The sequence below is a fragment of the Chiloscyllium plagiosum genome, chromosome 2, assembly GCF_004010195.1.
Source record: "Chiloscyllium plagiosum isolate BGI_BamShark_2017 chromosome 2, ASM401019v2, whole genome shotgun sequence".
Classification (NCBI taxonomy): Eukaryota; Metazoa; Chordata; class Chondrichthyes; order Orectolobiformes; family Hemiscylliidae; genus Chiloscyllium; species Chiloscyllium plagiosum.
In genome coordinates, this window is record NC_057711.1 from 38,574,976 (window position 1) to 38,586,006 (window position 11,031).

Sequence of the window (11,031 nt, forward strand, 5' to 3'; positions counted from 1 at the left end):
TAGGTTTAGGGTGAGAGGGGAAAGACATAAAAGAGACCTAAGGGGTAACTTTTCCACGCAGAGGGTAGTACGTGTATGGAATGAGCTGCCAGAGGATGTGGTGGAGGCTGGTACAATTGCAACATTTAAGAGGCATTTGGATGGGTATATGAATAGGAAGCGTTTGGAGGGATATGGGCCGGGTGCTGGCAGATGGGACTAGATTGGGTTGGGATATCTGGTCGGCATGGACAGGTTGGACCGAAGGGTCTGTTTCCATGCTGTACATCTCTATGACTCTATGAGTGCCACTATGGGTCTAAGTGATATATCTTGTTTGTGTGCTTTGGGTAATCCGTAAAATCTTGGGTGTTGCTGCTTTCTGGTTTCATCCTTTGTCGGTCCACACTGGATATTAGTCCTTTTTTTTGTAGATTCTGTAGTGTGTTTTTATTCTATTGGTTAGCTGTGGCGTGGGGTCACACTCCCTCTGTAGGTATCTGCAAGTAGTTGCTCTGCTTTCTGAATATATTCAAGTCTTGTCCATGATTACTGCCCTTGCCCACTGGTATTATGATTACGCTCGTGTCATTTTTGACTGTTTTTCGGAAATTTCTCTCTTTGGTGTCGAGGTTGTTCATTTGTCTTTTCTTTGTTGGTAAGGATACAATGGTTTGTCTGACTGCTTGCTGTGTGTCTCTTTGGTTAGTCCGTTACTTCTGAGTGTACATTCTAATGCAGCTAGGTACAAAATGACAAGGCCACAAATTCGACTGGGACAACACAATGATCATACGATAAGCCAAACAGAGGACAGCCAGAGAATTTCGAGAAGCATGGCACTCATCCACTGACTCCATCAACCAAAGCACAGCCCGAGACCCAATATACCAGCCACTACAATGAACAACCAGAACTGGCAACCGGAACTTGAATGAACAAACCAAATAAATTCCAGAAGACAGTTCAGCAGTGCTTCACAGGAGGTGCCAAAGTACTGAAGATGTCACTTAGACAAGGGATGAAATGTCTGCAAATCAACTTCCAAACTCGGCGAACATTTGACATGGAAACAATTATTGTGCTATAACTTCACAGATCAGTACTTCCATGCCAAAACAGCTTTATCATGTGGTTATTGTGTGGTTGTGGGTGGAAGGGGAAGAGATAACAATCTCTCCCTCAACATTAGCAAATTGAGAGAGCCAGTCATTGACTTCAGGAAGCAAGGTGAAGGGCATACCCCAGTGGTGCGGAGGTGGAGATGGTTGAGAGAGTGTCAAGTTTGTAGGAGTGATGATCACTAACAATCTGTCCAAATCCATCCATGTTGATGCACAGCAATGCCTCTACTTCCTTAGAAGGAAATTCGGCATGTTCATAAAAATGCTTACCAATTTTCATAGATGTAGAATGGAAAGCATTCTATCTGGGTGCATCATGGCTTGGTATGACAACTGCTCTGCCCAGGACCACAAGAAACTACAGAAGGTTGTGAACACAGCCCAGTCCGTCATGCAAGCCAGCTTTCCATCCACTAACTCCACCTTAACTTCTTGCTGCCTCAGGAAGGCAGCCAATGTAATCAAAGACCCTTCTCACCCTAGTTATAATCTCTTCCATTGGGCAAAAGATACAAAAGCTTAAATACACTAACAGCTTCTTCCCCGTTGTTATCAGACTTCTAAATGGACTGCTCAATTTTAAATTTAAACGTACCTTGCTGTTTATGCGCCTTCTCTACAGCCAAAACAAGGGATTCTTCCCTCTGTTCTATTACCCTAATGCACCTTGTATGACATGATCTGCCTGTACTGCACCAAAAACAAAGCTTCTCACTGTACCAAGATACATGCGACAATAGCAAGTCAAATCAAAGGAGGAAGGGGAGGAGAAATAACAACCTAATGGAACCAAGACATGGGGCTCAAGGGCCTACAGCTGCACATGTGAATGTAGGGCAAGAAGAGGATCTTCAGTGTTGTCAAGTGCTCTGAGATAGGATGTAATAAAGGCTTTCCCTTACTTGTGGGTAAGGGAAATGCAATGCCAGGGACATCTTGACATGACTAGGAATTCAACCATGTACATCATCCATCCTCCTGCAGGCAGATCTGCAGCTAGGGTCAGGAAGGGATTTCCAGAAAGCACATTATGTTATTTAATACGCTCATGGTGCTGGAGGTAGTATATTAGTGTGCATAAATATTGACCAACTAATAGAAGACAGCGGGGAAAAGGCAGCATTTAAATATGGTGCCTGAAAGCTGCCAGTAGGGGTGGTGGATTTTCTGCCCATGAAATTTTGTGTTTCACCTGCATACAAAAATGCAGAACGGAGATGGACATAGTCCTGTGAGAAAACCCAACCTGTCCGAGTGGAAGTTCTTTCCGCATTTAGACTCAGCTCTACACTTAGTCTCAAATTGAGTGAGACTAAGTGTAGAGCAACACAATATAAAAAAAAACACATGCACCCTTCTGTTTCTGAAGATTTTGGTTTGAAAGTTATAAATGGCAATTAAAATAACAAATAGACAAATTTCCTCAAATATACATATGCAACAACTGATATGCCTAGTTGGTACAACCTCTGCATCAAATGATGTATTGCTGAAAACAAACTTCCACTACCCCATTAATATTCAGCTTCTTACCTTGGTTTCTCATGGGATTTGTTAACAGAGCAAGATATGGCAATAGCTGGGTCTGAAGGCAATATGGTGCCAAACAGAAATTTGAAAAAAATCTTTTGGCTGCAAGACAGTTTTCTTTATACTGAAACAACAGAAAGACAGATATTTTATGCATAAAAACATGTAATTGCAATCTAATATGAAGTAACATAACCAAGGAATTCATTAAATAAAATTGTTGCAACAAGTACATTCCTGCTGGATTGCACCATTCACATTCCACAGAGACTTAACCTAACTAACCAAATAGTATCTGGATAATAAATCACTACCAGAATTTATAAGTATGAGTCAGCTAAACAACATCCACACTTACCTTTTTACTTATTGAGAGCCACTGTGGTTTGTGTAAAGGTTTGAAGCCAGCTCCTCCTTTACAATTAGCTCGAGCTCTAGCTTTGTTAGCATGAATCAACCCTCTTGCAGCAACAGACGTACTATATTTCTGCATTGTCGAACGATTCTAAGGAAGTTGTATTGAATGTACAGAGAAATAGGTTCATTAAAATTTGGAGTAAGAAAGGACCATAAGCATGACCAATTTTCTCAGTTTTATTTGTCTGTAAGTTAGGATATAATGCAAAATATATATCTGCATTCCAATTATGTAGAATTATATAGTGCAGCACTGAAAATGGCCATGTGGTCTAACAGCTCTTTCAAAAAGCAAACACTACCCCGCCCAGTCCAACAATTTTTCTTTCTCCAAGAATTTATCCAATTTCCTGTGAAGACTATGAATGAATATCTTCCATCCCATCAGTCTGTGCATTCCAAACTGTAACCACCTGATATACACAAGTGCTTTTCCTCATGTTGTCTCTAGTCCTTTTGCAAAGCACTCAATTTATATCCATTGGTTAATGGCCACTGAGCCAATTAGAGTAGATGCTCTTTATTTTTACTAACTAAACTTTTCTTGATTTTAACATGGGTGGCTTAGTGGTTAGCACTGCTGTCTCACAGCAATAGGGACCTGGGTTCATTTCCAGCCTTGGGTGACTGTCTGTGTGGAGTTTGCACATTCTCCACATGTCTGCGTGGGTTTCCTCCAGGCGCTCTGGTTTCCTCCCACAGTCCAAAGATGTGCAGGTCAGGATGGATTGGCCATACTAAATTGCCCATCGTGTTAGGTGCATTCGTCAGAGGTAGATATGGGGAATAGGTCTGGGGGGTTACTCTTTGAAGGGTCAGTGTGGACTTGTTGGGCCGAAGGGCCTGTTTCCATGCTGTAGGTAATCTAATCTAATCAAATTAACTTGTTCAGAGGTATTAGTACACAGCTTTGGAGTGAATGGGACTTGAACATAGATCTCCTAGCTCAGAGATAGGCAAACTACCACTGTGTCACAAGACACCCCTTTGTGATTTTAAACACCTCTATTAAACCTCTTTTGACACTTCTATTTTCAAAGCATGATGCCAGCTTCTTCAGGCAATCTTTGTGGCTCTAATACTTCATTCTTAGAACCATTCTAGTAAAATTCTCTGCACCTTCACCAAAGAATTCACATCTTTCCAAAGTTGCGGTGCCAAGAATTGGATACGATACACCAGCTGGGCCAAACCAATGTTGATTCTGGGTCAGAAGGTCTGGGTTGATGTCCTACCTTGGAACGTAATGGCAACCGAGGAGTGTCACGATACATCGGAGCAGATTAATTAAAAAATATATATATACCCTGCTACCTTCGACAACTTGCGTACAAAACAAAACAACCTTTAATCTTCCTCACTTTAAATTATTTTTCCACCTACAAAGAATTTGAATAAAAACATGAACATAACACTTTATCTGCCTTCCAATTTCCAAGGAAATAAGTCCTTGTAAAAAACATAATTGAAGCAACACAAGTTGCCTGCAGATAAACGAAGACCACAGATTACACAACAATCTAGTGTGAACAAAACATGGGACAAAAATTCAAATGTCTAATATCGAAATGGTCAAGTCTGAACTCTAATTGCCTAAGTGCATTTGAAAGAACACAGATTTGAAGCTGAAATAGTTATTTAGACATGATGATGAAAATTGGTTAAAAGGTGATAACAACAAAACATTTTTGGGGAGAGAGGAGTCACGTATAAATTCTGTTAAAATGACAAATATAGTGGGCTGGAATTTATAGCCCCATGGCCCAGCAGGTATTTGCTGTGGAAGCAAGTAAAATACAAAGGGGGAAATCCAGCTCATCAGCGTTCTACCCACCCTAACCTGTACCTCACAATACAGTAGGTTGGTGGGTACTGAAATGATCAATCCAAGTACTATTGTTAAATAAATAATTGACACTCAAATGAACTAGCTACTAAGCCAATTAATGGGAATATTATACACTCCAAGCTATAAAACAATTGGTGTTGACAGAAAGGCAGGAATGGGCTGGGTGATTTTTAAACACAATTGCAAACAGAGAAAGCGACAGCTACATGTCATTTGGAGTGACCCCTACCTGTTGGAAAACCACCACTTCCCTCTTTGCCAAGATCATGCCTCACCATCTCTCTTTCTGCCTGCCATTCAAAACCAGCACCCTCACTCTTCTTGAGCACATTCATAGGCTGCTAGAACCCATACGGCTCTAAAAGCCTGGGAGTTGCCTCCCTTCAGGTTCCAAAGTTGTGTAGGCCTGTTTGCAGTCCAGCAGCACCCACTGCTGTGTTTTGCTGCTGCTTGGATTGCCAGCTAATTAGATTAGCCAGCAAATTTTACAGCTGGGATTTTCTTCCACTAACAAGCATATGCCCCATTCTCAGCGTGCTTCGCCTGCCCAGAGTGCATTACAGCTGCAGGGAGGGCTTTTGGCCACTTTTGGTGTTATCTACTTTTTAAACTCAGTGTGACATTTATCCACAATCAAAATGATGTCTTATTTTATATTTTTCTGTAGGACTTCTGTCGATTTTGTGTACTTTTCAAATAAAATTATGTTTTCCTTAAAGACTCTGAAACGATACCCTGAAAATTCCAGCTGCACAATGCTAGTTGCATATGGATAGCCAGAGATTAAGGCACAATTGCAACCCAACATGGTTGAGGTGAGACTCTGATTAGAACTTGGCTGCTGTTTTCTTTAGATATCCCTGGCAGCACATAAAGGTCAAAAGTAAGCAATAATTCCCGAATCAATATCACTGGATTTACATGGAGCAATGCCAAGATAAGCCTAACAAACAAACGCATGCAAATAAACTCCTCACCACCACACACACACACACAACCCTTGTTGACACTTAACTGAATGCAACATTGTACACTGGAAATCTTCACTCAATACCCCTCCACTGATTCCTGTCCTCACAAAACAACATTCCCCCTCACATCCACTGACTGACGAAAGACACAAGCTCATGGAAACTCTAATCAATGCCAGTCCTTGATGCAGGACTAATGTAGGAGGAGCGGTTCAAATCAGTTTTGGTATTATGTTGCTGGAGCTCAGACAAATGAAGAGGCCGGGGGGGGGGGGGGGGGGGGGGGGGGGGTGGAAAGCGGGGATCTCTTAGAAAGCTATAAAATTCAAACAGGACTGGATAGGGTAGGTGCAAAACAATGTTCTTGATGATGGGGAGCCCATTACCAGGGGTCACAGGCAAACGATTGAATGATTGACATAAGAAGTTTCTTCATCGAGATTGGCGAGCCTGTGAAATTTGCTACCACAGATAGCAGTCAAGGCCAAAACATTCTATGATTTCAAGGAGAGTTGGACATAACACTTGGACTAAGGGGATTAAAGGATATGGGGTGTGGGGTGGAAGCAGAAACAGGCTATTAACCTGAGTGATTATGAATGGCCTACTCCTGCACAAGCTTCCCGAGCAAAAATCTACAAACAAACATACATCTTTTGGATGAAGCAATGGGAAACAACGGAAGTCACTAATAAATTCCTTGTGATAAATCCAATCAAATTGCAGATTTTGAACTGCTATAATTATTATCCTTGCTAAACAGGTTCAGGACAAGTCAAGACCTTGGTGCAGCCAACCACCACAGCTCTGGCCTCAGTACAAATCCATTATGCATTTGTGAAGGGATCAATAATGCTGCACATTACAGAGGATTACAGACTAAATGGCATATTAACACAGGAGGCTTCCTGAATTTGCAGTAATTAAATAAATTCGGTTTTTAAAAGCAAAAAGTCATCTTGTTTTTAAGAGGTACCGGATTTATGGCTTCAATACTAGTCAATCAAGTAGTTTCCCAAAAGTTTGAAAAACAACAATTTTTCTGTCGATTTTCATTAAAAGTTAACAACAAAGGAAAAGGGTGTACACAACCTTACCATGTGTACCTTGAGAAACTTCAAACTTATTTCCATCATTAAGGGCAACAAATTAACAAGCAATGACCACTAACTAGCTCAGATTGCAAAACACAGGAGATCTACTCCTTCCCTTATACTTTAAATATAATTATTGGATTTCAAGAAAATTACCAATGTTTTGCTATGCATCTGTTTGTTACTTACGTTCCAATCTACTGTTAAGAAATCTGCATCACTAAGATATTCACTAGCCCGTACAATGTCTTCTATTTCACTGAAGAAATCAAGATAATTTTGATGAAGATAAAGATTGAATAGCTCCTTAGACATGTGTGAATTCTCAATCACCTCCTGAAATATGAATCAGATATAAAAACAAGCTCAACAAATTGAGGTAATATTACGCTATAATTTTGTTAATTTTACCAACTTATTCTTTAAACCTATGCCCTTCCAAGAATTTATTCTGTTAACTGGTAAACAGTTCCAAGGCTCCTTATATAGTACCTTGTCCTAAATGCCCAACACAAAACTGAAATGGAAGTTTGGGAAATGGTGAAGATTTGAATTGACAAACATAGAAACAATACAAAGCACGTGAAATATTTAGTACTGCCTCCCGCAGCTTCAATGTTTTTGCCGAGGATGAATCTTACCTCAGGATTGATCAGAAGTGGATCCCTCTCATGCTCAGATAAATGGATTGGTAATGGATTCCAATCCAAGTCATTAGGTGGCTCTCCTTAAAAATAAAATTGGTCATGAAAAGAAAACTGACCAAACATAAATAAATACACAAATTTGAGATACCCATTTCAAAATTGGAATAAAATGCAACATCTACAGAAAGTTAATGAATACATAAATTGCTGGAAAGGCTCAGCTGGTCTGGCAGCATCTGTGGAGATAAATCAGAGTTAACATTTCAGGTCAAGTGACTCTTCCACAATTCCTCCAGCAACACCCACATCACGGAGTGAATAAAAAAAGGTAGTTTTTAAGTGAAGAAAACATTGCAAGCCTTTTCCTTCTTGGAGATCTGATGGCTCCTGCAAAACATTCATACCCACAAGCTGTTCAGCTTTCTGGAAACAACATTGTTGTGGGCAAGGAGAAGGCTTTGGTTATGAACTACTGAGCACTGCTTCACAAACCAATCACCTACTTGTTGTTGGAAAAATCTCCTTTGTGTACCTGCTGGCTCTCACTCACCTGCAGTTAACCTCCCCAATGCTCAAACAGCACTTACACCGGGTGTTAGATAATCAGTTTTTAAAAAGTGCAGAATACCTTCCACAATCTTTGGTTTCCCAATTAGTCCTTTTCCCATTTCAATCCACAAAAATAAAAACCAACAAATATTACAATGACCCTTCAATTCTGGTGTCTTGTGCATTCTCACCCTACCATTCATCCTTTCTCCATCTCAGGCTCATGCACTGGATTTCCATCTTACAAGACCTCGGACTTCTACCTCCCCGTCTCTTTAAAAACAAGAAAACACTTTGATCTTAGTGTTTATTTCTTTGGTTCAGTCCCTGATTTCTAATTACTATACTGTGAAGCAACCAGTGGTTCCAGGTATGGAAGAATTTTCTTATGAGGAAAGGTTAAGTAGGTTTAGATCTGTAGTCATTGCAGTTTAGAAGAATGAAAGCTGACCTCATTGAAACATACAAGGTTCTTACAAGGTTGTTAACGTAGAGAATTTGGCTCCCCTTATGGGTCAGTCTAGGGGTAGAGGACATAATCTCAGAGTAGCAGAAAGTGAGGACTGCAGATGCTGGAGATCAGAGCTGAAAATGTGTTGCTGGAAAAGCACAGCAGGTCAGGCAGCATCCAAGGAGCAGGAGAATCGACGTTTCGGGAATGAGCCCTTCTTCAGGAATAAGTGATCACCTATTTCAAACAGAAATGAGGACTAATTTCCTCTAAGAGTAGTGAATCTGTGAAATTCTTTACCACAGAGTGCTGCAGTCAACTATGATATCATTGAATGACCCAGCAGACTCTATTAGCTGCAAAGTTTCCTCCAATGTCTTACAGCTTCTAATTTAACATAAGCAGTTATTGAAAATTTATTGAAACAGATCTCAAACACTACCATCTCATGCAAGAACATGGAAAAATAAAAGCTAATTGCCATGTAAACGCAAGCCAACAGGGCTCATTCAACAGGTCAAATCTTAATTTACCAAAATAAAGAAAGGAATACTGAAACAAAGAGAAAATGCAAGAAATATACAGTAGACTTATTAGCACACAATGAAAAACCAGTGGATTCTGAGTTAGAAGCACTATGTAAATGAAGGCTTTCTGATTCAGTTCAGCAACTCAACACAGCAGATAGTGCTTAAAATTCACATGTACACCATATTCTAATCTAAACCAGCAAATCGATAAACAGTAAAGTACTTAAAAATAAATGGAGAGTTGATTAAAAAAAAAACGTGCATTCAGATCGTGCTTTTAATGATCAATGTCTCAAAGAACTTAGCAATTAATGAAGTATAGTCACTGTTGTAATATCGGAAGCACATGAAACACTAACAAACAACAGTATGATATTGACTAGAATATCTGTGTTGGTGATGTTGATTGAGGAATAATAATTGGCCAGGACTCTGGAATAATCCACCTTTTCAAAACAGTGCCACAGGATCATTTATGTGCAGCCAACTAGACAGGGGAGCTTCAGTTTAATGTCCCAAATGAAAGACAGTATTTTGAGAGTGCAACATTCCATCAGAATTGCACTGGACTACCAACCTCACTTTTTGTACTCAAGCTCTGGTATGGTACTTGAACCTGGAATCTTGTCAAATCAAGAGCACGCAGTGTGACCAATTGAGCCAATACCAAAAGGATAACGGCAAAGAATCTTATGAATTTGCAAAAGACATACGTCAGGAAGGAATATTGCAGAATGGCTAAAAAATGTATTTCTTCCATCAATAGTCACAAAAGGAAAATGTGGTCAATTCCAGATTCTGCCATTATACTGAATCTAGAAAATAAATAGAGAAAAAAAGATTTGCACTGTATAGTACACAATATGACTTGTCATTTCCAACCTTTCCACTAGGTTACTTCAGAAGTAGTCACTGTTCTCTTTTGTAGGTAATGAAATAAAGCAAAGCAAAACAAATTACATGGTCTGTTTAAATTTATTTTAATGTTACTGGTGAAGTCAGGAAAACATTTTTTTTTAAAGTTTATAAATGCATAATTGATATGGAAAAAACGTTTAGTATTTCTCTTAGAAAATCCTCATCATCGATGACAAAGTGAGACCATGTGAGGAATCCTACTAATATAGCTGGAAATGTGTTGCTGGAAAAGCGCAGGAGGTCAGGCAGCATCCAGGGAACAGGAGAATCGACGTTTCGGGCATAAGCCCTTCTGCTGCGCTTTTCCAGCAACACATTTCCAGCTCTGATCTCCAGCATCTGCAGACCTCACTTTCTCCTCAAAGATTTCATCCTACTAATATAGTCAGGACTTCCTTCTGATAAGTGGAGGATAAATCAATATCATAAAAAAATTGACTTGTCAAGGAAAACTACACAAAAACATTTCAGCTGATGCCATTTCTACCCCCCTCCAAAAAAAAGGCATTTAAGACCATAAGACATAGGAGTGGAAGTAAGGCCATTCAGCCCATCGAGTCCACTCCACCATTTAATCATGACTGATGGGCATTTCAACTCCACTTACCAGCATCCTCCCGTAGCCCTTAATTCCTTGTGACATCAAGAGTTTATCAATCTTGGCCTTGAAGCCATTTAGCATCCCGGCCTCGACTGCACTCCGCGGCAATGAATTCCACAGGCCCACCACTCTCTGGCTGAAGAAATTTCTGTTCTGAATTGACCCCCACTAATTCTACGGCTGTGCCCACGGGTCCTAGTCTCCTCGCCTAATGGAAACAATTTCTTAGCATCCACCCTTTCCAAGCCATGTATTATCTCGTAAGTTTCTATTAGATCTCCCCTTAACCTTCTAAACTCCAATGAATACAATCCCAGGATCCTCAGCCGTTCCTCGTATGATAGACCTGCCATTCCAGGGATCATCCGTGT

General features: G+C 40.1%; 1 protein-coding gene across 1 annotated transcript in view; it reads right to left on the reverse strand.

Annotated features, from left to right (window-relative positions):
* Positions 1 to 11,031, reverse strand: part of rad17 (RAD17 checkpoint clamp loader component) — a 59,308-nt gene that overhangs the window by 12,953 nt on the left and 35,324 nt on the right. The window contains exons 12-15 of the mRNA XM_043707967.1: positions 7,606 to 7,691; positions 7,154 to 7,300; positions 2,992 to 3,138; positions 2,637 to 2,757 (exon numbers count right to left, since the gene is read on the reverse strand). Coding sequence (XP_043563902.1) covers positions 2,637 to 2,757; positions 2,992 to 3,138; positions 7,154 to 7,300; positions 7,606 to 7,691 — 501 coding nt within the window. The remainder of the gene's footprint in view (positions 1 to 2,636; positions 2,758 to 2,991; positions 3,139 to 7,153; positions 7,301 to 7,605; positions 7,692 to 11,031) is intronic.